At 45.3% G+C, this 27,466-nt stretch overlaps 3 protein-coding genes across 3 annotated transcripts; all 3 read left to right on the forward strand.

Moving 5' to 3' along the window:
- Positions 1-5,562: 5,562 nt before the first annotated feature.
- LOC101598435 (olfactory receptor 51G2-like) lies at positions 5,563-6,516 on the forward strand. The gene has a single exon (XM_004650755.2). The coding sequence runs from the start codon at positions 5,563-5,565 to the stop codon at positions 6,514-6,516; it is 954 nt and encodes a 317-aa protein (XP_004650812.2).
- A 10,460-nt stretch (positions 6,517-16,976) lies between these two features.
- On the forward strand, positions 16,977-17,930 carry LOC101602359 (olfactory receptor 52K2). Its single transcript, XM_004650974.2, has one exon. It carries the CDS (start codon positions 16,977-16,979, stop codon positions 17,928-17,930), a length of 954 nt encoding a protein of 317 aa, XP_004651031.2.
- Positions 17,931-26,170: 8,240 nt separating this feature from the next.
- Positions 26,171-27,115, forward strand: LOC101598135 (olfactory receptor 52K1). The gene has a single exon (XM_045146126.1). The coding sequence runs from the start codon at positions 26,171-26,173 to the stop codon at positions 27,113-27,115; it is 945 nt and encodes a 314-aa protein (XP_045002061.1).
- The last annotated feature ends 351 nt before the right edge of the window (positions 27,116-27,466 follow it).

Raw genomic sequence — 27,466 nt, forward strand, 5'->3', positions numbered from 1 at the left:
CCTCGCCTCTGAGATGTCAGTATGAATTGCATGCCTTTAATAGAACACACCTTATCCATGCTATTCAGGACATTCAAAGAAGCTAAAGAGAGATCACATTGGTAGAGAGTTCAGATATCCTTAGCAGGTTTATCTAGAAGCGAGAGCACAAAGTCCTGGCATAAGTGCCTGTGACTTACAAAAATCGCCTTCTGTACTATCTGTCTATCTATCATCAGTGTTATTATTATCTATCAACTATCTCTCCTCTTTCTTCCCTTCCTTTCCTTTTAGTTACTTTTCATATCTTTTTTTTTCTGGTCTCACAGTAATCCTCCTACCTCTGCCTTCCAAGTGCTGGGATTAAAAGTGTGTGCCACCATGCGCGCTTCATATCTTTTTAATATAGTCTATCCCCAGCCTATTTCTGGTTGATAGTTGATAATTTTCAAAGAAACTATTCCACGGTGAGGTTTGAAGGGTATCCAGTGTTTACAAACATTTAAAGAGTTTAAATTCACGTCAGAATAAAAGAAAAGGCCAACAAGACAATTTACTGAATGGTCATGTTTCTTTCTACATTGATAGTGAACTTGTAAATAGACGTAAGCCTTGTGATACTCCAGTCTTCATTGTTTTCATCAGTCCTCATTGCATTTTCACTGACAGCTTTCAGATCTAAGTTAATATGTAGCTGTAGAGGGTAAGTAGCTTTTTAGCTTCTAAGTGGTACAGAAAAGGAAATGTGGAAAGTACGTCACCTCTCCATCACCCCTCATTCATCTGTACCACATAATCAAGCTTCACACAGCTAGGATGCCATAGGAAGAAGAGCAGATCTGGGTTGTTTGGGAGGACCTGGGAGCCCTGCAAATAGTGTGTGGCTTCCTGGTTACACAGTATGGCCCAGGCAGGGTTGTTTACACCAAACTCACTTCTGAACAGAGCAGTAGAAGCCCTCATTATGGCTAAGGCATATTGGCATCACGGCTTGGTAGAAACGTAGGTTTCTGGCTCCCGACAGTCTTTGCTAGGTCAGGGGTGCAGGGCCACAGCCTGTTTTCTTGTGTTCTCCCTCTTAAGCCCAGACCTCAGCTGGCAAAGCCGGAGGCTTAAAGTCTCACATTCCCTTGGGTGTTTGGCAACTGATGCTTGGTTGTCATAGAAACCTTCTTGGGGTCTCCAACCATCTCTAAGCTGGGCTGTTTCTTTTTAGGATTCATAGCTCAGCTTTTGGGGAGAGGCTTCCATGATTAACAAAAAGAGACAAAACAGAACAGAGCAAAACAAAATATGTGCATTATTCACGATCTTCTGGAGCCTGGATGAGTAAGACGGTGAAAGGGCAGAGAATAGAGTTCAACTCTTCCCCCATCTCTTTAGCAGAGTTTGCTGTGCGCTGATCCTCTCTATCCGTGCTTCCGTCATTTATCTAAAACCCACCCCTTCCCATCTTCCAGTTTCTCAGTTTCAAGTTTCTCAGTTGCCCTCTCAGGAGATTACTGCTTTGAGGAGGAAATCTGTCCGAGGCAACAAGCCTATAACTAAATTCACAGTTTGCAGCACAGGATGGCCCAAAGAGCACATGGTCTCCTTGTAGTTTTAAGGCGTAGAAATGTGGCGATCCTGAAGAAGTGATGCATGGAAGTGGTCGGGAAGAGGCTGGGCTGGCCCATGAGGAGAGTCTGCTTACTTGTAACCCAGGTCATCCTTGCTGGGGACAGATGTTTTCAGCACCAGCAATGTTGATAATCATAATTGCTAACAGAGAGCAGTTAGTACCTAAGAGGCCAGGCTCTGGCACCGTGTTGCCTAGATGTGTATTCTCGCTCATTCACCTTCTAACAGTGCGATCTTAGGCAAGCTCTCCGACTACTCGATGCTTCAGGTTTCTCACACAAAATAGGAATGATAATTATATTCATCTCCTAATGTAGCAAACTCTCAATAAGTAGTAAGCCATTATTTAATGTTAATTACTATTAATCAATATTAATACTCTTATTCCCATGTGGTCCAAGTTGGCCTCAAACTCACAAGCTTCCTGTCTGAGCCTCTCAAATGCTGGGGTTGCAGGCCTGCACCACCACGCCTGTTGTGGGGTAACACTTCAGTACTTGTTGTGTGTTAGGCACTATTTCAAGTCATTTATAGATAGATATTTTCATCTAATCTTCATAACCATTAAGAAACAATTTTTATTTTTTCAAAGATTTCAGGGGTGGGCTGGAGAGATGGCTTAGCCATTAAACCACTTGCCTGCAAAGTTTAAGGACCCAGGTTCAATTCTCCAGTGCCCATGTAAGCCAGATGCACAAGGTGGCTCATGTGTCTGGAGTTCATTTGCAGTGGCTTGAGGCCCTGGCATTCCCGCATATACACTTTCTCTCTATCTGCCTCTCTTTCTCTCTCTCTCACTTTTGCTCTCAAATAAATAAACAAGTAAATAAAAGATTTTAAGGGTGAGAATGCTGAGGAACTGACATGAGCTCTGGAGTAAGACAGTTTTCTTTGCTTACTTTTTAAAAAATTATTGACAACTTCCATAATTATAGACAATAAACCATGGTAATTCCCTCTCCCCCCCCCACCTTTCCCCTTTGTAACTCCACTCTCCACCATACTCTTGCCCCTTTCAAACAGTCTTTTATTTTGATGTCATCGTCTTTTCCTCCTTTTATGATGGTCTTGTGTAGGTGTGTCACTTTGCTTACTCTTAATGAAGTCCCTGAAATAATTTCTCCTGTCCTTATCTGTACACAGGAGATGATGCCACTCAAAAGCACTGGAAGGGAGGGACTTCATGGGATGCAGACTGTAAAATCCTAGGCTAGGGTGTGGTTATCGTGATAAGTTAATCCATGTCTACCCTGTGTGAAACAGTTCGTAGTGTTTTCCATGCTCAAAGTCACTCAATATGAGCAGTATTGAGATGGGCTGGAGAGATGGCTTAGCGGTTAAGCGCTTGCCTGTGAAGCCTAAGGACCCCGGTTCGAGGCTCGGTTCCCCAGGTCCCACGTTAGCCAGATGCACAAGGGGGCGCACGCGTCTGGAGTTCGTTTGCAGAGGCTGGAAGCCCTGGCGCGCCCATTCTCTCTCTCTCCCTCTATCTGTCTTTCTCTCTGTGTCTGTCGCTCTCAAATAAATAAATAAAAAAAAAATTAAAAAAAATATGAGCAGTATTGAGGACACAGGGTTTTGGTGAACACCTCTGTTGTCTGGCTGCACTGGAGCAGTGAGGAGAGGCCGTGGCCTCCCTTGTATCAGACAGTACTGTATTCTTGGGTCTTGGGCGTAGCTCAGATGGAGGCTGTGCCAAAGCTACCAGAGGCTGAACCACCGTATGTTTGGAAAGGTGGGAAAGACCAGTGGTGGTGGTGAGAAGCAGGGGGAAGAGGGGCCTGGCTGGATTTGTGGGCAGATTCTTCCTCTTAGTAGGAAATTACTCTTGTCTCAAGTCTCTGCATCTTCTCTCCTACCCACTGCTTGGAGTTGGAGGAAGGAGACAGAAAAACAGGCTTTCAAGTTATCCTGTGGGCAAAGGATCAGATAACTATGACATGCTGCCTGAAGTTATTAACCAAATAGCCTTTGTCTTTGGGACCACTTGGATTTATATCCTATCCCTACTGCCTGGTTTCGTGACTAATGACAAAAAAAAAAAAATCTCAGAGGGTGAGGGGACTGAGCAAGCAATATATGTAAAGTGCTAGTATAAGAAATAAACAAATAGAGCCGGGCGTGGTGGCACACACCTTTAATCCCAGCACTTGGGAGGCAGAGGTAGGAGGATCGCCGTGAGTTCAAGGCCACCCTGAGACTACAGAGTTCATTCCAGGTCAGCCTGGACCAGAGTGAGACCCTACCTCGAAAAACCAAAAAAAAAAAAAAAAAAAAAAAAAAGAAATAAACAAATAGGTTATTTTTACTTTTACTATTATTAGACAAACTTAGGACCCTGAAGAATCAGAGGACAAGGAGCATGACAAAACAAAATACAAACAAAATGATGCAACAACAAAACAGACCAGGGTGGTCTCAGGACTACCACAGCGAATATAGTTCTCTAGGGTTGACAGAAAGGGGACAACTGCACTGCCAAGAGCTCAAGCAAGCAGCTTTCTTCCCCAAAGATAGTTCTAGAAAAAGGAAATGGAGAATGTTGGCTATATAATTGCACCAGAAGAAAAAGCAGCAAGTCCCCTTAAGAGGATGCTTCTGAGCATACACCATTTGTTTGATGAAATGTGTCCTTCCAGGCACATTTGTGAAGGAGATGAAGAGCCCGCCTCTAGGGAGGAAGAGAAATGAATCCCCAATTTCTTTAAAAGTTTTTATTTATTTATTTGAGAACGACACAGAGAGAGAGTGAAAGAGACAGAGAGAAAGAGAGAGAGAGAATGGGTGCGCCAGGGCCTCCAGCCACTGCAAACAAACTCCAGATGCCTGTGCCCCCTTGTGCATCTGGTTAACAAGGGTCTGGGGAATCTAGCTTTGAACCCGGGTCCTTAGGCTTCACAGGCAAGCGCTTAACCACTAAGTCACCTCTCCAGCCCAATCCCCAATTTTTTTGTTCCTAAAATAATCCTAAATTTCTATGGGAAATTATTCTTCCTTCAGTCTTTAGTCTGAGAGACACCCTGGAAGATTTGGCTTTTAGCTTTGTCTTATGTCAAAGAAGGACGTTGTTTATGCCCAAGGAAGAGGACTGCAGAGCGGCTGAAGACAGACTCAAAAAACACACCCAACGTCACTTTATTGAGATAAAGGAAACTGTGTTTTACCTACAGTTTTCCTGAGGGTGCCCAAAGCACTCATGCCTTGGCGCCTCTCTTGGTTAGTGGATGTGCTTCCTCCTTTAGGGTGCTGGAGGAAGCATTCACCTTGTTTTTCATTTATCTTTGAGATCAACGACCCCAGGGTCCGAGGGGGCTCCAAAACGCTGGGGGACAGGATGGCACTATTCACTGTTTCCAAAAAAGGTTCAGGTTTCTATTTCTCCAAAACGATGCCAGGTCCTCTCGTCCAGCTAGACCTTTCCTGTGTGGATCAAGGCAGGTCGTGGATCAAGGCTGGGGTTCCAAACCCGAGTCCGGAAATGGCCGGTGAACAACAGAACCTGCATTCTCTGAAAACCAATCCAAACACTAGACAGGGACATTCCAGAACAGATGAAAACCGGATCCCCTTCCTAGTCAGTGAAACCCAGTTATTGTCAACCTGGTTGGCTACTCCCAGAGACACTTTTCTCATCAACAAACTCGAGAGAGAGAGGGAGGAAAGGAGGAAGAGAGAGACACACACACACACAGACAGACTGGGAAGTCCTGGGAGGGGGATTGTTTATTTATTTATTTATTTTTAATTTTTTATTAGCATTTTCCATGATTATAAAAAAAAATCCCGTGTTAATCCCCCCCCCCCCCGCCTTTCTCCTTTGAGTTTATTTTTTTTATGGCCCAAGACTGGGTTATGAGGCAGCTTTTCCACTGTAGCCCACACTCAGTAGGGACTCTATAAGTGATGACCAGATGAATGAATGCCTCTCGTTCCTAGGGTGGACAACTTCCTCCTGCAATCGTTATGTTCTCCTGCAACACCAGCGCTTCTGGTCAATCGACTTTCCTTCTCACTGGCTTTCCAGGCCTGGAAGGCTCCCAGCACTGGGTCTCTATCCCCATCAACCTCATCTGCGTTGTGTCCATCCTGGGCAACGGTGTCATTCTCTTCCTGATCCGCACCGATCCAGCCTTGCACGAACCCATGTACATCTTCCTGTCCATGCTAGCGGCCTCTGACCTGGGCCTCTGCGCCTGCACCTTCCCCACCATGGTGTGGCTCTTCTGGCTGGGTACCCGGGAGTTGCCCTTCGACCTCTGTGCCGCGCAGATGTTTTTCATCCACGCCTTCACCTACGTGGAATCGGGGGTGCTGCTGGCCATGGCCTTCGATCGCTTTATTGCTATCCGGGATCCCCTGCACTACGCCACGATCCTTCCCCATTCGGCAGTGGCCAAAGTGGGCGCTGCGGTTCTGGCCCGGGCTCTCCTCCTCAACCTCCCCGCACCCATCCTCCTGCGGCGCCTGCTCTTTCCGCGCACCAGCGTGCTTTCCCACTGTTACTGCCTCCACTGTGACCTCGTGGGGCTGGCCTGCTCCGACACCCACGTCAACAGCTTGGTGGGTCTCGCCTCCATCCTTCTCTCCTTGGGCCTCGACTCCTCCCTCATCATGATCTCGTACGCCCTGATCCTCCGGACTGTGATGGGCATTGCAACCCCCGGGGAACGGCTCAAAGCCCTCAACACCTGCGTCTCACACCTCTGCATCGTCCTCGTCTTTTATTTGCCCAAACTGGGGCTGTCCGTGCTGCACCGAGTGGAGAAGCGCAGCTACCCTGCGCTGGCAGTGCTCATGGCCAACTTGCACTTCTTGGTCCCGCCCTTCATGAACCCCATCGTGTACTGCATCAGGTCCAAGCAGATCCGACGCGGCCTCCTAAAGCGCTTCCAGCAGAAGAGAGTTGATGCGTCCTAGGTCGGGAGGACCCCGTGGCGCATGACCTCAGCGGGCCATCGTGGGTCTAGGGATGGCGGAGGTGTAGTGAACGAGTTAGCCTCGGGTGTCCCTGATGCGTTCCACGGGCTCTTTGTGGCATCCCATCAGTGTTCCACGGGCTCTTTGCGGCATCCCATCAGCCTCTGTAACTGGATTTTGGGACGCTGAGCATATTAAAGTATCACCTTGATAATTTTCTCATTATTGCTATTGCAGAATGAGCCCAGGTTCGAATACATTGTGACAGCTCCTTATGCAAGGGAGCTGATCACAATGACACGATGCTGATATCTATCTATATTGGTATCTCTCCACTAGATTTTTTTTCCTATCCATTTTATATATAAGCTTAGGAAAGAACTGAATACGCTATAGCCATTCACCTTCCCACTGGCTGCCTTTTCCAAATTTAGTACTAAGAGGCTCATAAGCCAAGAAATCGAAAGAGAGGCAGATGATAGGGAAACATACGTGACAACATTGCACATATTGAATTTATCTGGCACTCATTTGCAGCCTAGGGTGAGGGACTTTCATTAGGAATGGGAGCGTGCACGTGTGTGTTAAGGTGTGCCTCTGCTTTGAACTCAAGAGAAAGATTGATGCTGCTCAACCCAAGGAAGCTACTCTCCAGAACTTCTGGGTAGTGCTGGTTTCTCAGGCACCAATGGTAAGTGTAGTCTAGCCATTCACTTCCATAGCAGCTGACCCTCTTGTATGTAAGGTCCATGAGGCCAGGGACCCAGGGCTATTTTGTTCATTGATGTATTGTCAGCATCAAGAATAGTACCCATCTTCTCTTGGTTGCCCACAAGAACTAGAAATATGATTTCTGAGGGTGCCACATGCTTGGGATGCAGGTCACTGAAAACTCAAGCTGGAGCGGGCCTGCAAGCCTCTCCCCTTTCGACTGGCTGTCAGGATGGTGGAAAGAGCTATGCAGACTCTTGGGGTAAAAAACTCATCACTGGTGTTAACCAGCAGTAGACCCTGCACGCTTTACGGCTGGTCAGACAGGACAAATGTACCAAGTAGTGTAATCAGGTAGCATGTCTGTTATGGGGAAAACTAATTGCTCTCTGACTGGACTTGAGGCCAGCTCCATGACAGTTCATTCCTGCCTGGTACTAAAAGTCTAATGAAAAGCCTTTGCCTTGGGAGGTCAGAAGCCTTAGGGGGAAAACTAATACTGTTGTCTGGCTAAATGGATACCTTATGCTCACCAAACTGTCTTCTCAATACTTATGGTTTTGCTCATATAGTAATGCTACTTTCACTTTTGATTAGAGAATCTTGTCTTTTCAGATGGCAGTGACCACCAGGATGACTCAAAAGTCACCATAGAGTTGTTAAGTGACAGTGGATTGTCAGCAGTAGATGAGATATCTCTATCACATCCTCTAAGGCTCAGGGACCATGTGGAAGAGGTGGCAGAAAGAATGTAAGAGACAAGGAAGGGGAGGACTGCTTACAATGCTGTCTTCCAGACACAAAGTGATCTTGCTGTTCATGACCCCACAATGGCTGATGCTCCTTACACAAGACCTTCATAATAGGAGGGAAAAATGATGCCATCAAAATAGAAGAGAGACCAAAGGGAAAGAAGAAGGGATTCAGTGAATGGGAGATTTGGGGGTGGGGAGGGAGGGAGGATGATGGGAGGGAATTATAATCATGGTATATTTGTATTTATGGAAGTGTTCAATAAAAAAGCCAAAAGAAAAAGAGCGGTGTCTGTCTTATAGGGGCTCAGTGCATACCTTTGAGTAAATAAGGAGGGAAGATAAAGGAGCAAAAGTTTAAAGGGAGAGGCCTGGACAGGTCTGACTGTACAAAGCCTGACTAGACTGAGAAGACAGTGAATAATCTGGAATGTAGAAGCTGAGGATGATGTCAGAGACTTTGGGACGGGTGTTCTTATAACATAGTCAAGAAGGGTGAAGCTTAGAAATAAGCCAATCAGTGGCGCTTGTTGGTGCATGCCTTTAATCTCAGCACTTGGGAGGTGGAGGTCGCAGAGCCACCATGAGTTTGCAGCAAACCTGAGACTACAGATAATAAAAGCCAAATGAGCGTCTTCTGCATTATTGCTCCCAAACTTCTAGGAGACTGAAGGACGTCTCATTCCATCACTGTCATTTCCCTTGACCTAGTCAGTCGTATGGGTATTTCAAGTGGAAAAATGGCTCAAAATTTAATGGGAACTATGATAGGTCTATCAGAAAGTACTTTGACTTGGTCTATGGGCATCCAGATAATTGGGAATTGAACGACGGTGGGTGCTCACGTTCAGGAGTGGAGATGAGGGAGAATGAAGAACTTGGAGACAAGAAGGTAGGCTGGGGAGCTGTGACTCCTGTACAATCAAGTCTAGTTGGAAAGGCTGGGCCACGTTTACTCTGACAAACTATAGCAATGAACTCAGAACGCTGTGCCTATCGGTAAGTAGAAAGAGACTTTTGTGAGCCTGTATCTGAAGGCCTCAGCCACTGTTCTTAGAGCTCCAGAAACAAGGGCACTGGGAAACAGAGTGGAGAAGTTAGGCTAATATCACCAAGATTCCAAGAAGCACATCCCAGTGCTGTTTGACTGATGTCTAGGCTGTGAGCTGGGGTGAACAGCATGGTTCTAGAACCATCTCTGCAGTGCAGGTGAGTGATAGAGATTGTGATGATGTATACAAGACCTTTATCATTTTTTCTTGCCTATGCCAAGCATTCAATAAGATGTCAGTTTGGGCTGAAGAGATGGCTTAACAATTAAGATGCTTGCCTGTGAATCCTAAGAACCCAAGTTTGATTTCCCCAGTACCCATGTAAGCCAGATGCACAAGATGGTGCATGTGTCTGGAGTTTGCAGTGGCTAGAGGTCCTGGCGCACCCATTCTCTCTCTCCCTCTCTCTCTTCCTCTTTCTCTCTCTGTCTTTCAAATAAATAAAGGTATTAAAAAAGGTAAGATGTCATTTTGGGACTGGAGGGATGGCTTAGCAGTTAAGGTGTTTGCCTGCAAAGCCAAAGGACCCAGGTTCAATTCCCCAGGATCCACGTTTGCCAGATGCACAAAGGGGTGCATGCTTCTGAAGTTTGTTTATAGTGGCTGGAGGCCCTGGTGTGCCCATTCTCTCCATCTTTCTCTGTCAAATAAATAAAAAAAATAAAATACTTAAAAAAGATCCCATTTGTTATTTTATCGAACTTAACCATCACGTACTTAACATCTAGTTTATGCAAAGAACTCTGCTAGATTTTAGGGAACAGAGTTGAAGGATCATGAACCTATCTTAAGGAGGCCAATCTGGTTTGGAAAATGGGCAGACATAAAAATTAATTATTAATGATAATTATTATTGATAATTAAATGAAATGTATGTAGACACAAAAGTTCATTTAGTATGAAAGGGGCTCACTCTTTAGACATTAAAAAAAAAACAAATGTGCATTCATCAATGGGGGCCTCACTCTTAAGGACTTAGAGTTTAGAAATATAAAGTACGATTGAGGAAAGAGCACAGCAGGAAGAAGAGACAGCATTGAATGTGGCAGAGAAGAGACAATGGGTGTTTTCTGTAGACAACAGTGGTCCAGGACAAAGGCGGCACTTCCATGAGTCTTCCTACACCCTGGTCACACGCATGAGCCAATTGTCCTTTCTCTGTCTCATGGCATTTTCTCTAATGCTATTTGCACGACACAGTCCACTCTAAATCTTATTAGTGGGATCCACCGTAAGTTAAGTCACATTTTTAGTCACTTGTTTCCCATTTATTTATTTATTTATTTTTGGTTTTTCAAGGTAGGGTCTCACTCTAGCTCAGGCTGACCTAGAATTCACTCTGTAGTCCCAGGGTGGCCTCTAACTCACGGTGATCTTCCTACCCCTGCCTCCCGAGTGCTGGGATTATAGGTGTGCGCCACCATGCCCAGCTTTTGTTTCCCATTTTTAAAAATGGGCATGACAGAAGCTGGGTGTGGTGGCACATACCCTTAATCCCAGTATTTGGGAGGAAAAGGTAGAAGGATTACTGTGAGTTGGAGGCCAGCCTGAGACTATATAGTGAATTCCAGGTCAGCCTGGGCTAGAGTGACACCCTACCTCAAAAAGCCAAAACAAGTGTGGAAGGGCATAGTTATTAACAGACGTTCATCATGGTGGTAAGTCCTTAGTATATTGTTAGGATTATTGCCCTGTTTTCAGATAGCTTTCTTCACAGTTCATGTTGAGAAGATAGAGACTGGAGAGAATTCATCTCTCCTGCAGCATTCTAAAGAAGATCTTGGGGCTGCAGAGATGGCTTAGCAGTTTTAAGGAGTTTCCCTGTGAAGGCAAAGGACTCAAGTTCATTTCCCCAGGACCCATGTAAGCCAGATGCACCAGGGGCGCATGTGTCTGGAGTTCATTTGCAGTGACTGGAGGCCCTGGCACACCCATTCTCTCTGTCTGTCTCTCTTCTCTCTCTGCTTACAAGCAAATAAATAAAATTTTAAAAATTCTTAAAAAAAGATCTTGAAGTTAGACATTGTGTTGTCTGTCAAATAAACAGGGAGGGCTCTACTCAACTGCAGGACAGGCAGACGTGAAATCTGATCATCAGAAAGTGAACATATATATTGATGATTGTATTGATATTGCCCTGGAGAGAGATATTTGAAAAAAAATTCCTGCTTTTAAGAAATTTTATATGCAGTTGGTGAAGAGAAGCCCATCTGGGGGCTGGCATGATCCAGAGGGCAGGGGAAAGGCGCAGGCCTTACTGAGCACAGGACCCTCCTGGGGAGCTCACGCCCCACTGACAGATCAGGAGTAAGATTTGGGGAGCTTGAATTGTGGATCCTTTCCTGTGTTGTTCTTCCAGAGACACGACTAATTTTCATGTGTGGCTCAGAAGAGAAATGAGATGACCCAGACTTTCCGCCAGCTCACAATGCTCAGCCAAGCCACAGATTTCTATTATCCCAGTGGGTCTGAGGGGCCATCCGTGACGGAATGCTGATGAGCTCCATACTGTACAGGCCTTGTGCAGGTAATGACAGACCCTGTGAGGTCAGGAGTGCAGAGGCCACTTCATGTTGGGAAGATAGTATTCCAAAGCACCTTTTCCCAACTTCTGGCTCATACATTCTGTGTGGCCTGTTTTCCTTGAATCTTCAAGGGTGGGGTGGAGAAGAAGAACATAGATTTTTTAGGATGTTAATTTCCTGTCATCTCAGATTGCTGGATCTCTGAATAAAGTGCAACTTTAAAGATTCAATTCTTGTCTCTGCTCATTACAATGGGCTGTAATGACAGACCGCAGTGACTCTCATCATTCTAGATACAGTGAGAGCTGCTAGGCTACTGTGACAGCCTCGGTTATATCAAGTCAAGAGGATCCTTTCCTGTGAACACCAGTCATCCTTCTCAGGACCGTGGCAGAAGAGCACCCTCGAAGAACAGTCATAGGAGGAATGCTTTGCTGTTATTAAAGGCTGCTCACTGCTGCATATTAATATATTAATAGTTCTGCTTGCTAGTCCACAAATGATCTCACTGGATCTTTCTCTGAATCTTGTGAGCTAGGTAGGACTGGAGCATTGTCCTTGAGAGAAGGAAGCCATTCAGAGAGGGATCAAATGCCAGGTGACTTTGGCCACGTTATAAATGAGGCTTTTTCCTTTTTTTCTAGGTCAGAATCGGAAAGCACGGGCAGCCTGCAGTCTTTGTATGTTGCTGGTGGGGAGAAGCAGGCTGATTACTGAAGTCAGACTAGACTCTGCCTCAAGGGAGACCACAGTGATTGCAACAGTCACAGGATGGTGAGGAGTCGGGTTGTAGGAATCCCGAGGCAAAAGACAGACAGAGAAGACCTCTGGAATCATCCCCAGAGAAGAGAGAGGCCTATCATGGGGGCCCCTTGAGGATGCTCCTCAAAGCCAGGGTCTGCTGTTCCTGCTTCTTTGGGGAAAAGATATAGCCAGACCCTCCCTCCCCACCTCTGTCCTTTCTAGCCTCCTCTCGCTGAGAAGACCACACTAGTGCTTTTTTCTTCCCTGCAGCCCGTGGAAAATGAATGGAGCTACACGCTGACGGTGAGAGAACAGTTGGCTGCCGTGGTGTCGGGAGACCGGGAATAAGGGTGCAGTGAGAAAGCTGAGGCAAGCTGACGGGAAAGTAGATCAGGGAGGGGGCTTGTGCTAGGATCTATTGGCTTCTGGGGTTTGGGGCTGGAGCAGGATTGCTGGGGGGCACAGGCCAAGGGAAAGGGACCAGTACATATGAGCAGAGAAAACTGGAATCGTGAGATTAATGACAGAAATTTGAGTGAAAATAGTAATCACTAGAGGGAAAGCCCAGGTTGTATGAGGAAAGGATGTGTATTGTTTGGAGGGAATAGGATTTGTCAGGGGGAAGTGCCGTAGAGTGACACCTTACCTTTCAAAAATTATTTTAAAAAAATTTATTTATTTGCAAGGAGAGAGAGATTAAGAGAGAGAGAGAAAGAGAAAGAACAAGAGCAAGAGCGAGCACTCCAGGACCTCCAGCCACTGCAAATGAACTCCAGAGGCGTGGGTCACTTTGTGCATCTGGTTTTTACATGGGAACTGGGGAATTGAACCCGGGTAGTTAGGCATTGCAGGCAAGTACCTTAACTTCTGGGCCATCCATCCAGCCCAGTCCCACTCTTATTTTATTTTATCTTTGCCTGTCAGGCGCAAACAGATAACTTACCTTTGCCTCAGGTGTTAGCTCATTTCCCTATTATCATTCTCAAATTTTTTACATCTCCTCTGTCTGATAAGACTCTTTTCTACCTACTTCAAATGCTATCACTTCTATGGCTTTCATATCCTTTCGTCCTACTGTTACTAGAATAAGCCCTTGTCTGCTTGCTTATTGGAGACGACTGCCAGCCAGCCTTGGCTAAGTGACCCAGATGCTGCTCGTCACATCTCCTCTTGTCACCGTTACTTCCCTGCTACCCCGCATCCTGGCACGGCCTCTCTCCTAGTGGCTGCAGGAGGGCAGGGCAGCATGGGTACACTGGCTCATTAAAGATTTCATTAACAACTGCCTGTGTCTTCACAGTGTGGCTCTACAGAAAGATCCTGGATTCCTTGAGTGAGAGTGGAAATGAGTTCTGAGTCAGCTACGATGTCCTCCATGATGCTTTGGCGACATAGTTTTCCATCACTCCAGGGTTTTCTCTAGATAAAGGTCTACCTTAGAACCTAGGGCTGGTGAGATGGCTTAGCAGTTAAGGAGCATGCCTATAAAGCCTAGGAACCCAGGTTCGATTCTCCGGGTCTCATGTAAGCCAGATGCACATGGTGGCACATGCGTATGGAGTTCATTTGCAGTGGCTACAGGACCTGGTATACCCATTCTCTCTCTCTAGTAAATAAATAAATAAAAATAAATCTTAAAAAAAAAATGCCCCGAGGGCACAGGAGGGGCTCTCCCATAAACCATCTGGTGTGAGAACAGGCTGTACCCACCAGCTGTAGGCTGAACCTCTTGTCTCTTTGCTAGGGCCCTGGTGTCCAGTCAGATATAGGGGTGGGGAGGCAGACCCTCTGACACTTCCAGCATTTGCACTGGGTGTAAACCTAGCCTGCCAGTCAGGATCTGTGCAGATGCCTTAGCTCCTCCTCGTCTACTTAATCTAAAGAGGGGTGACACCAGCGTGTGACCATTCTCAGGTCTCTGTGAGGACAGAACAGGGCACACAATTATGTTACACAGTCCCAACGAGGCAAGAGGAGATGCAGGGCAGGGCAGGAATTATGTCTGGGCCAATGAGGAGTCCTCTTAAAAATTACCGAGGGTAGAAGTGGGAAGTAGGGGGGTGAGCTGGCTTTGTTGGAGGGTTTGCCCGTGTAGGCCATTCCACAAGCAGCTCCAAGGCCTTGGCCCGGGGAGCCAGGGGCCACATCAGTGAAAGCTTGTTTAGGGACAGGGTGCTCATCTGTCAGAGATGATTTACACTTATTTTAAACTCACACCTACACACATAAAAATTGCATATACTTGCCGGGCGTGGTGGCGCACGCCTTTAATCCCAGCACTCAGGAGGCAGAGGTAGGAGGATCACTGTGAGTTCAAGGCTACCCTGAGACTACAGAGTTAATTCCAGGTCAGCCTGGACCAGAGTGAGACCCTACCTTGAAACCCCTCCCCCGCCAAAAATTGTATATACTTATGGGGAACTGTGTCATATTTCAGTAGGTGCACGCATTACATGATGCTCAAATCAGATTAAAGACATCAGTATATTTAGACATTTATCATTGCTTGTGGGCTTTTGACATTGTGACATCATTCTGGCATCTATAAAGTTCTTGTTTGAGAATCACATAAGAGAGTTATAAAAAAAAGGTCACAAGTCACCTCATAATGTTTTAAATAAGTCTGCAGTTTTGTGTTGGGGCACAGTCATAGTTATCCTGGGCCACATACTGTGTATGCCTGGCTGTAAACATTAGCAACCTTTCCTTCTAGGTTTTTGAACTACATATATCCATTTTCTATGTCACCCTACTGTGCAAATAATAGTTTATGACTTTTGCTTCTACCTAATTGTAACTTAGCAGTTAAGATTTCAAACAAATTTTGCTCTGAAAGGAAACAGACCAGAAGGGAACTAGATGTAGGAAGATGTAAGACTAGGAATGCAGTATCATGTTGATGTTAATCGAGATAAACATTTAAGAGAAGAAGGAAGGTTTGTGTAAAGGACAGTTATAATGAAAAATCGTATTTTCCATTGCCTAACAAGGACTGCTCTTATACATGACTATGGGCATGGAAGTAAGGCAGGGTAGGAAATGAAAACCTTAAAGTTGTGTGTGTGTGTGTGTGTGTGTGTACACCTGTGCTATTAGTAGTTTGGTTGGTAGACTGACAGCAAAATTATTTTGGAGCAACAGGGTGGAAGGATAAGAATGTAGCGACTCAGGACTGGATCGGAAGGCAGGAGACCAGAGTTCTGAGTTCAAATGTAAACTGACATTTTTCCAGCCATGTGATCATCAGTAAGTAACAATCTTTAATTTTCTTACCTCAGAAAGGCACCTCAGATGCTGAGTGCGTTCTATGTGCTGTGTTTAATAAGATAATATCAAAATCCTCAAAAGAAAAAAAAGGCAGGAACTGGAAAACAAGAGAACGGGGCACGGGTCAATCTTTTTGGGAGAAAATGTTTATTTTCAAATGAGTTGATAAACAGGGAGAAGAAGAGACTGATAAAAGATCTTAATTGGAAAAAGGAGTAAGCGTATGAAAAGGCAAGGGAGGGGCATCTCTTCTGGACATCATGGAAGCTAGGAAGCGAAGTGGGGCAGGGAGAACCGGGTAGGGATGGAAGTGAAGTTTGGGGAAGGAGTGTAAGAGGACTTTGAACAGTCTTAAGTTAGCTGGGGGCAAAGCTTTGGAGGGAGAGCGTTATAGATGTCAAGTGGCACCTTTGGGACCTTTGCTATAGAAGAGACAACCAGCAGAAATTCGTAGAGGAGTGTAGCTGGGTCTGCTGGTCTAGGTCTGTAACTCCAGCAGGTAGGGAGGCTGAGGCAGGAGGATCCCAAGTTCACGGACGGCCTGAGTTATACAACGAGTTCAAAGCTAGCCTGGATAACTGAGTGAGTCCTCACTGCAAAATACAATGTAAAAAGAGGGCTGGAGATGGAGCTCAGTGGTAGGGTGCTTCCCTGGTCGGTGCATGACCCTGGCTTCAATCCCCAGCATTGAAAAAAACCAGACAAACCAATCAATAACTTGTAGAGAGTACATTAGGAGGGGCTAGGCTTGTTTATTTTTCATATAGCTAAGCCTGACCTCTCAGAAAGAGAAGTGTAGTTTGAGGAGGGAAGGAACAACAGTGAAAACCAGTGAATGTATGTAGGTAGATGTAGTCAGACATCTACCTCCTTTATAAAGATGCCTTTGGCCACATGTACCACAGAAAACTGATTTTTTTTTCCTCAATAAAACCTTTCTGTTAGCTGGGAGTGGTGGCGCACGTCTTTAATCCCAGCACTCGGGATGCAGAGGTTGGAGTATTGTGAGTTCGATGCCACCCTGGTGAATAATGGTGAATTCCAGGTCAGCTTGGGCTAGAGTGAAACTCTACCTCTGGAAAAACATACAAACAAACAAAACCATTTTGTTTAAGATGAGATCTTGCTATGCAGACAAGTCTGGCTTTGGCTTCATTATGAACTTGAGGCTAGTCTTGCATTCATGGTAATAAGGTGGCCGTTTTGTAATATTTTTACTGGCACTTGATGTCCTGATAGTGGTGATTTTTTAAATTAATTAATTTATTTAAGAGAGACAGACAGAGTCAGAAAGAGGCAGAGAGAGAGAGAGAGATCAGGATTTAAATTTGAGGACTGCAACTCTTGATGTTGGCCCCTCTTTAGAAGTGCTCTGTGGCAGAAGATAAGAGGAAGAGACTGCAGTGGCCATGTCAGCCAGTAATTTCACCTCAACCCACCCCGTGGCCTTCTTTCTGATGGGGATCCCAGGCCTGGAGCACGTGCACATCTGGATCTCCATCCCCTTCTGCTCAGCCTACGCACTGGCCCTCTTTGGCAACTGCACCCTCCTTTTTATCATTCGTGTTGACACAGCCCTGCAGGAGCCCATGTTCCTCTTTCTGGCCATGTTGGCGGCCATTGACTTAGTTCTCTCCTCTTCAACACTGCCCAAAATGCTTGCTCTCTTCTGGTTCAGGGACCGAGAGATCAACTTTTATGCCTGTCTCGTCCAGATGTTCTTCCTCCATTCCTTCTCCATCATGGAGTCAGCAGTGCTGCTGGCCATGGCCTTTGACCGCTATGTGGCCATCTGCAAACCACTGCACTACGCCACAATCCTGACCAAGCCCCTTGTCGTCAAGATTGGCATGGCTGCCGCGACCCGGGCGGTGACACTCATGACTCCACTGCCCTTTCTGCTCAGACGCTTCCACTACTGCCGAGGCCTGGAGATTGCCCACTGCTACTGTGAACACATGGCTGTGGTTAGGCTGGCGTGTGGGGACACTCGTTTCAACAACATCTATGGCATCGCGGTGGCCATGTTCATCGTGGTGTTGGACCTGCTCTTTGTGATCCTGTCTTATGTCTTCATCCTCCGTGCAGTTCTCCAGCTCGCCTCTCGGGAGGCCCGCTTCAAGGCCTTTGGGACATGTGTGTCTCACGTAGGTGCCATCCTAGCCTTCTACACACCTGTGGTCATCTCCTCAGTTATGCATCGGGTAGCTCGCCGGGCTGCCCCTCACGTCCACATACTCCTTGCCAATTTCTATCTTCTTTTCCCACCCATGATTAATCCCATCATCTATGGTGTCAAGACCAGGCAGATTCGTGAGCGAGTCTTAGGGCTGTTCCTGAGAAAGGGTACAAAAGGAGAGTGAAGGACTCTTGAAGAGGGGTTTGGGTTGCATGTTGTAGTTGGACACAGGGTGTAATAGGAAGTGGAGGGATGTCAGAACCTTCATAATAGGTTTTAAAAACATTTTATTATTTTTATTTTAGAGAGAGGGAGAGACAGACAGAGAGACAGAGAGAGACAGAGAGAGAATTGGCACGCCAGAGCCTCAGCCACTGAAATCAGACTCCAGACACATGCACCACCCAGTGGGCATGTGCGACCTTGCACTTGCCTCACCTTTGTGTATCTGGCTTATGTGGGATCCAGAGAGTTGACCATGGGTCCTTAGGTTTTGTAGGCAAGCGCCTTTAAGTGCTAAGCCATCTCTCCAGCCCCATACTAACTTTTTAAAATTGGTATAATTAAAAAAATGATGTTCAGCAATTGACAAGACCTACTAGTCTACCTAGGACTCCTGGACTTGCTTCCTCTTCAGAGTCCTCACTCTTTCCCTTCAGGAACTGGACTGAGTGACGACCTAACGACCTTCTGGGCACCTACAATAAAGACAAAGATGTCCTCAAGTTCATTTATGAGAAGCCTGAGTATCTGATTTCTATCCCAAGGCACTGGGGATTTGGTGGCACTCAGAAACAGATAAACATCAACAGTACATCAATTCAAGAATCCTTCATCAGTCACTGACAGCCCAACTTCTGACTGAACTATTCCAGTATTGGGGAATTTCAAGAGTCCAGGACTTGAGGTTCCAAATAAGACAGCCTTGCTGATTAGATAGCTATTTCACTAACTCAGTCAGTTGCATGTTATTTAACTCTATCTCTCTGTCCTCACAGCCAGTTGATCTCATCTAATACTTTAATAAAGCATATCTTGTGTCTTTTCCTTACATATCATATAGTTGTTTTTTCCTTACATATCATATAGTTCTTTATTTGCACATATGTGTAACTTATGTTTTCAGCAAGCACCTTTAACTTAGGAGCCATTTTTCCAGCCCCATGTAACTTTTGTGTTCAATAAGAATGTAAATTACTCATTTGTCAACTCAGCCAACTGTGGTTCAGGGGCTGGGAACACATAGATATTAAAATAGGATGACAGATATTACAGTAGGGAAGAGAAGGAAATGATAACTTCTGTTCTGTGCAGGCCTCAACCTACGATCCAGAACATGGAAGAAAAACGAACAAGACAAAACACATAGCAGGTGGAAATATTGAGCTATGTTTCTCTCTCTTATTTTCTTTGTCTCATGCAAACTTACATGCTAGTTAATTCCTTTACTACCTGTGGTGGTTTGATTCAGGTGTCCCCCATAAACCTAGGTGTTCTGAATGCTAGCTCCCCAGCTGATGGATATTTGGGAATTAATGCCTCCTGGAGGGAGTGTATTGTTGGGGGCGGGCTTATGGGCTTTATAGCCAGTTTCCCCTTGCCAGTGTTTGGCACACCCTCCTGTTGCTGTAGTCCACCTTATGTTGGCCAGGGGGTGATGTCCACCCTCTGCTCATGCCATCGTTTTTCCCTGCCATCGTGGAGCTTCCCCTCGAGCCTGTAAGCCAAAATAAATCTCTTTTTCCCAGAAGCAGCTCTTGGTTGGGTGATTTCTACCAGCAATGTGAACCGGACTGCAACAGTAAAGTGGTACCGAGGAGTGGGATTGCTGCTAGACACCTGACTATGTGGCTTCAGCCTTTTGTAGCTGATTTTCAAGAGGAATGTGGAAGGAGTTGAAACCTTGGCCTAAGAGATGCTTGGCAGTGCTGTAAGTACAGCTTGATGGTCTATCCTGGTCAGAGCTGAAAGAACTGAAGGCAGTAAGAACTATGGACTGTGAGGTTTGGCTTATGAGGGTGAGAAAGAGCTGTGCCTGGACTGGGCTAGCAGTTTGTGTGAGAAGCTTGCTCTTATGCCCATGTTCTGAGAAGTTGTGCAGGGTTGCTTTGCGTAGAAATGAACTGGTGTGAGCAGAGGGATATGGCACAGAAAGGAAAATCTTTGGGTGAACTGTTGCCCGTTCAGCTGCAACTGAGAGATTACAACCTTTGAGACTGGGCTAGCTGACCTGCGCTGGGGCAACAAGAAGAATGTCAACTCTTTTGAAGGGGTCTGAGTGATCAAGGAGTGTCCTGTTCTTCAAAGTCTGCTTTATTCCCCCCTGGATTAACAAATTGGCACCCTACCTGGTATCATGGAGTATAAGAAATGCTGGAAAGAGGGTCATTGAGTTTGCAACACGGTCTTGTGTTTTGGAAATGGCCATGGGCAGTGTGAAGCGGGTTTGCTGGTTGCCTGCATAGAGACCCCATGGGGCCATGAGGATGAACCGTGGGCTGCAGTGGAGACCCAGTGGAGATGCCGGGACCATGAGATGGCTGCCGAGGAGCTGCCGCCCCAACGAAGTTTTCCAGGACTGTGAGTTGCCTAGCTGGAGGGGTGGAATTGGAATGCCAGAGACTTGTTGCTGGTTAGAATTATCGGACTTGAAGCTACAGAGTTTGATGTTTGCCCTGGTTGTTTTAAATCTTGTATTTGTTGAATGTTTCTTTGCTATGCCCAATGCCATCTTTTGCAGTGTGAATATTTATTCTGTGCCATTATGGGTTTTTTCGAGGTTATATTTTGGTATTATGGCTCAGTTAAAAGATCTTGAACTATGGGGATGTATGAACATCATTGAGATTGATAAAAACTATGGGGACTTTTAAAGTCAGGCTGAATGCATTGTATTTTACATCATGTATGGATATCAGTTTATGGGGGCCAGGGGTGGAATGTGGTGGTTTGATTCAGGTGTCCCCCATAAACCTAGGTGTTCTGAATGCTAGCTCCCCAGCTGATGGATATTTGGGAATTAATGCCTCCTGGAGGGAGTGTATTGTTGGGGGCGGGCTTATGGGCTTTATAGCCAGTTTCCTCTTGCCAGTGTTTGGCACACCCTCCTGTTGCTGTAGTCCACCTTATGTTGGCCAGGGGGTGATGTCCACCCTCTGCTCATGCCATCGTTTTTCCCTGCCATCGTGGAGCTTCCCCTCGAGCCTGTAAGCCAAAATAAATCTCTTTTTCCCAGAAGCAGCTCTTGGTTGGGTGATTTCTACCAGCAATGCGCACCGGACTGCAACACTACCAATCTTGGCAACACATCTGGGCTTCTCAGACAGGCCCTAATAAATCGTCTTCTACAAATGTATAGTTTGTTTTATCTTGTGACTCTGTTTCCTCAGACTGTTACTCAGGAGTTATCTGGCTTCATGTCTATATCTAGCTTCATCTCTCTATATGTACCAATGTGATTTACCTTTGAAAGATCATCTCTGAGCCTGTTCTAGGTAGTATAGGATATGGCAAGTTGGAAGAGCTCAAGAGGGAAGTGTGCACTAAGAATCCAGAGCCCCACTTCCCCTTAATGTTCCATCACTGCTCACCCAATGCACTGTGACAGGAAAACAAACGTCCGAGGGAAAGGATATATTACATCCAGTTCCAACATAATAAAAAACTCTTGATTGTTTCTTACAACCATATTTGGGTCAGGTTGGAAGTTTTAAAATAACATTAAATATTAACATAAACAGAAAGTAGAATGAAACCAAGAAGTTGTTTCTAACAAGAAATATGTTTTTTTTTTTTTTAAATAGACGTATAAAAGGAATGCCATCATTCTTTAGGTCATGTCTAGCCCCAGCAAAGACAGAATAGTTTTCTTCACACTAAAAGTCCAATAATATGAGGATCCTATAGCCAGGTAACATATCTAAGATCATCACAAACAGGATTAGTGAAAATATTTTTCATGAACGGAGATGACAGAGAATCTCACTAACAAACATTGATGAAATGTTTCACTATGGGCCTGAAATAAAACCAAACTAAAAGAGATTCTTTTAGCAGGAAGAAACTAGTTTTATAGAAACATGAGAGTCTGGTGGTGGGGGGGCATAAGGACATCAGAAAAGGCAAACAGGTAGAAAAATAGAAAAGAACATTGCCTGTAAAAAGGAAAGGAGAAAAGAGCCAAAGTGCACATGGATTCCAGCTGTTCTCCAGGGCAGTTATCTGAGCTATGGTCATGCCCTGCCTATGCTCATCATCCTTGTACCTATGACATCTGTCTTACCCCCTCAGAAGAGGCAAGATAAGGTTCCTTTCCCTCAAGCCCTGCCTGCTTTATCTGGTCCTTGTCTAGATGCTCCTGACTCCAATCTATACTCATGCAATAAGCCCGTGTTCCTCAGTCTCATCTGACTAAGGCCTTAGCTCCCCATTTCCCATAACTAGGGTCATATCTAGCTTAACCACTGTGTCCTTTGTTCCATCCTGAACCCAGGGCAATTATTCTGTCTTGCTTTATTGCTTTTCACATAAGGGTTTGGTAAGGTGATTTCCATATATGTACTATTTCCTTGGCACGGCTAGCTTAGGCTGCAACTTTAAAAGTATGATATCTCACTTTATCACAGCATCTCATGAGATCAAGTTTTTGTAGAAGGGCTGAGTAAATATCCTTTGAGGGTTGGGATGATGAAGTTAAGACCATAATACCTCTGTGGGAAAGGAATGGGTATGACAAAATTCTTTTCAAAAGTATTAGAAGGTATTAGGATGGTCAAGTCCATAGAGGAGCCCTGGCAACAAGCATATTACTTTCAGAGGATTAAAATTTTTTTTTCATTTATTTTTATTTATTGAAAGTGACAGACAGAGAGAGAGAAAGAGGCAGATAGAGAGAGGGAGAGAGAGAGAATGGACACGCCAGGGCCTCTGGCCACTGCAAACAAACTCCAGTTGTGTGGGCCCCTTGTGGATCTGGCTAACGTGGGTCCTGAGAAATCTAGCTTCCAACTAGGGTCCTTAGGCTTCACAGGCAAGTGCTTAACAGCTAAGCCTCTCTCCAGCCCTCAGAGGATTTTTTAAAAATACTTTTATTTATAAGAGAGAGAAAGAGAGAGGAGAATTGGCATGCCAGGGTCTCTTGCTATTGCAAATGAACTCCAGGATAATGCACCACTTTGTGTATCTGGCTTTATGTGGGTACTGGAGACTCAAACCAGGGCTGTCAGGCATTGCAAGCAAATATCTTTAGCCACTGAGTCATCTCTCCAGCCCCAGAGAAGGTTTTTGCTTGGAAAAATGGCAAATATTAAAATAAATGAGTTGTTGGCAGAAAGATGGCCATTTATCATTTATTTATGACTTATAAGTATTAATAAGTATTAATGAATGTAATAATCGGGCTGGAGAGATGGCTTAGCAGTTAAGTGCTTGCCTGTGAAGCCTAAGGACCCTGGTTTGAGGCTTGATTCCCCAGGACCCATGTTAGCCAGATGCACAAGGGGGCGCACGTGTCTGGAGTTCGTTTGCAGTGGTTGGAAGCCCTGGCGCGTCCATTCTCTATCTGTCTCTCTCTCTCTCTCTCTCTGTCACTCTCAAATAAATAGATAAAAATGAACAAAAAATGTTAAAAAAGAAGCCCTAGCCTGCCTATTCTCTCCTCTCTCCCCTTCCCCTCTTTAAAAAAATAAATGTAATAATCATTACATTCTGAGAAGCCTTGGCCCCCACATTAAATAGTTATCTCCCCTCAATGACTGTGTGAGTTAGGCAAAGTTGTGAATATTATTTCCACCTTAGAGACAAGGAAACAGATTGAGGATCAGAGAACTGGATGAAACATATCAAGGCCACAAACTGGATAAGATTGCAGACGTAAGACTATTGGAATTATAAATATAAAATAAAATGCCTAATGATGACCTTGGCCTGGTCAGCCTGAATCCCTGACCTTCCCAGTCATCCCCAGACAGAATCTGGATATACTGTGTGTGTTCTAATGAAGTAGACAGTGCAAGGAAGACGGCACCAGGAAAAGCAGAGCAAAAAGCAGGGCACAGGTAGGCTTCTTCCGAAGTCCTCATAGCTTCTGGGGAGCAAGGCTGGACTTTTGGGAGGCGTTAGTGCAAGAGACCCTTGGGAACGTAAGCCCTGGGACAAGAAAATTCCCTTGTATCAACCTCTAGAGAAAAGGCCTGAGATGTTCATGAATCCCCAAATACTCCTCAAGGGTGACCGTTTCTGATTCTACATCCTTTGGGAGAAGGGCGGAGGGTTGTGAGGATAAAGGCAGCTGGTCCCTTCTTAGGGCTCTCCTACCTCAGAAGCAGGTGGCATTTCAGTTGCGCAAGCTAACGGGCAGGGCCCAGCGCTGTCGTTCAGACTGAGGCTGCGCCCGGAGCCTGCAGCAGGAAAACTGGAAAGGGACGACCCAGCTGTGGTGGGATTCTCAGGGTCTTCCCAGGCATCCGCGCCCTCATCTCTCACCTTCCCACTTATTGTTTTCTTTTCAGTCTTTTGAAACAGGTTCTTAGGTCCTGCTGATACCTCCCGAGTGCTGATGCTATGGGCATGTGTTACCACGCCTAGTTTCTACAGTGTTGGGGATCAAACCCAAGGCTTTTTGCATGTGCGCTAAGCACTGTATTAACTGAACTAAACCCCCCAGACCTCCCCTACCCACTTACTGCCTCGATTTGGTTTTGAGAGCCCTGACAGTCCCACCCGGATGCTTCATCTGTGCATCCTCACCACTCCTCTCCCCACCGAGGATTTCTATGCCTTCTCCGTGCCAAATGCTGTGGACCATGGGCAGAAACCTTGAACCCATCATTCAAGTTTGGGTCTTGTCACTTCCTGTCTTGAACCATCACTTTCCCTTCCCTACCGTCATTCCCCTCCCACCTAGGAAGACTCTTCATTAGTCAGCAGAAGAAAATGAGGTCTGGATTAGAAAGATGGCAGGGTTACTAAGAAACAATTTTCTTTGAGGTTTTTCCACTCGCAGGTCACATTCTTGAAGGACTGTAGGTGAGTGTCTTCTGGTCGCTGTGTTTGAAAGATTCATTTTTCACATATTGTTTAAAATGTAGGGTATCAACTGGTTATATTATCTAAGAACTTTCTTGGGTATAGAGACCCTTTTAAATTACTTTTTGGAGAGACAGTGATATGAGACACAAGGTCCAGTGAAGGCATTTTGGCTCCTGAAAGCACATGTTGGAGAAAACTTCCACTTCACAGCACCGAGCTTGCTCGTATTATGCACAGATCAGCCCCATTCACTCTCCTGCTCTGAGCGCTGTATTCTGGGCAGAGTAGATTTTGGATGAGTTTCTAAAGAAAGCAAGCTCACGGATTGTGTGCTTTGAAGAAGGAATTGGGTAATTGAGATATGTTTTCCTTGCATTATGATCACTGGGCAGGGACTCAGGATTCAGGGGAATTTAGAAACTCAGCTAAAATTAATCATGCTTGGATTCATGTGAGACATTTATGCAAGGGAAGGGTGCCAAGATATATGGGGTCATTCTATAGTCGCTGTAGTATCTGTGCCGTTTGAGAGCTAAGACCTGATCTAGACACTTCTAGATATTTTGCTGTGAGTCATATGAATAGGGAGTTAACATGAGTTTCATTGGTAAACCCATTTTTTTTTTCCAATAAGACAGGGTTAGTACTGTGTTTTCAGAGGCATTTGGGTGTTGAAAGGATGTGGAAAACATCCAGAGCAGGTTTCCCCAGCAGCGTCAGTAAAAAGAGTCTTATTTACATGCTTCAATATAGTAGCCACTGGTTTCATGTGGCTATCAAATACTTGAAAAGTGTTTTGTACAGCTGGTGGATTGAACTTTTATTTTGGTAAATGTAAATAGCTACATATGGCTAACAGGACCCGATTTTTGAGTATTCCTAGAGAAAATAGACATTGTATGGATAATTGGGGCATTAGAAATAGCAGATTTAATCTGATTTATCTATATTTACCTAACTTTGAGGCTTCAGAACAGGAAACTGGCTTTTCAATCTGCAAGTTTGTGCTTGATGGTGCTGTATGGTGACAGTATGTGCTAAAGAAATTAATTAATTTCAACTTATTTACTCTCTCCAAGGTATTTCTGGCATCAAGAGCACAAAACACTGCTGATTCTTCATTCTTTTATGAGCATTGTCCTATGACATCAGTTTTATGAATACTTAATGTCCTCTATAACAAGCGTCAAAGTTCCTTGAGGAAGCAAACATGAATTATGTTTCTCCATGTCTAGGAGAACTGCTGGCTTATTTTGTTTGAGGTTTAACCGTGGGAACAAGATTAATCCACCCAGGTGAGACATCAGAGGTTGGCATCTATTATATGTACTATAGAAAGTACATGTAGAAGGTGAAAAACCCTTTAAAAATCAATCAGGAGAATTTCTAGGTGACATGACAGCCATCAATGTCACCTCCACCCACCCAGTGGCCTTTATTTTGGTAGGAATTCCTGGTTTGGAGTACCTGCACATCTGGATCTCCATCCCTTTTTGCTTTGCCTACACTCTGGCTCTGTTGGGCAACAGTACCCTTCTCTTCATTATCCAGGCTGACACAGCCCTGCAGGAGCCCATGTTCCTCTTTCTAGCCATGCTAGCAACCATTGACCTGCTCCTTTCTTCTACAACACTGCCCAAAATGCTTGCTATTTTTTGGTTCAGAGAAAGAGAGATCAACTTTTATGCCTGTCTCGTCCAGATGTTCTTCCTCCATTCCTTCTCCATCATGGAGTCAGCAGTGCTGCTGGCCATGGCCTTTGACCGCTATGTGGCCATCTGCAAACCACTGCACTACTCCACAATCCTGACCAAGCCCCTTGTCGTCAAGATTGGCATGGCTGCAGCGACCCGGGCAGTGACACTCATGACTCCACTGCCCTTTCTGCTCAGACGCTTCCACTACTGCCGAGGCCTGGAGATTGCCCACTGCTACTGTGAACACATGGCTGTGGTTAGGCTGGCGTGTGGGGACACTCGTTTCAACAACATCTATGGCATCGCGGTGGCCATGTTCATTGTGGTGTTGGACCTGCTCTTTGTGATCCTGTCTTATGTCTTCATCCTTCGTGCAGTTCTCCAGCTCGCCTCTCGGGAGGCCCGCTTCAAGGCCTTTGGGACATGTGTGTCTCACGTAGGTGCCATTCTGTCCACCTACACACCTGTGGTCATCTCCTCAGTCATGCACCGGGTAGCTCGCCGGGCTGCCCCTCACGTCCACATACTCCTTGCCAATTTCTATCTTCTTTTCCCACCCATGATTAATCCCATCATCTATGGTGTCAAGACCAAGCAGATTCGTGATCATGTGCTCAGCGTATTCCGGAGAAAGAATGCGTAGATAGATACATCTTTTCCTACCCCCAGCCCAGTACTGAATGAGTAAGAAATAAATCCTTAGAATTAAATATAGAATCTCGTTTGGCAAATTCCCTATCTGGCAAGGAGAAAGACATCCAGTTCTTCACAGGTGCACAAGCCATGTCAGAAGAGGTATGTACATGGAATCTGGTGTGATAGCAGAAATCTGACCATCCCATTTTCACAGACTCATGGCATGATTAAGGAAGCCAAAGAAACTTCTAGAGTGCTATTGCCATCTACATGAAAGACATTAGGAATATGAGTAGGATTAACTCAAGTAGATGAGGTTTTGCTATTTCCTCTAGAGTATGAATGAGGAGGAGCTGAC

The sequence above is a fragment of the Jaculus jaculus genome, chromosome 3 (assembly GCF_020740685.1).
Source record: "Jaculus jaculus isolate mJacJac1 chromosome 3, mJacJac1.mat.Y.cur, whole genome shotgun sequence".
In the NCBI taxonomy this organism is placed as follows: Eukaryota; Metazoa; Chordata; class Mammalia; order Rodentia; family Dipodidae; genus Jaculus; species Jaculus jaculus.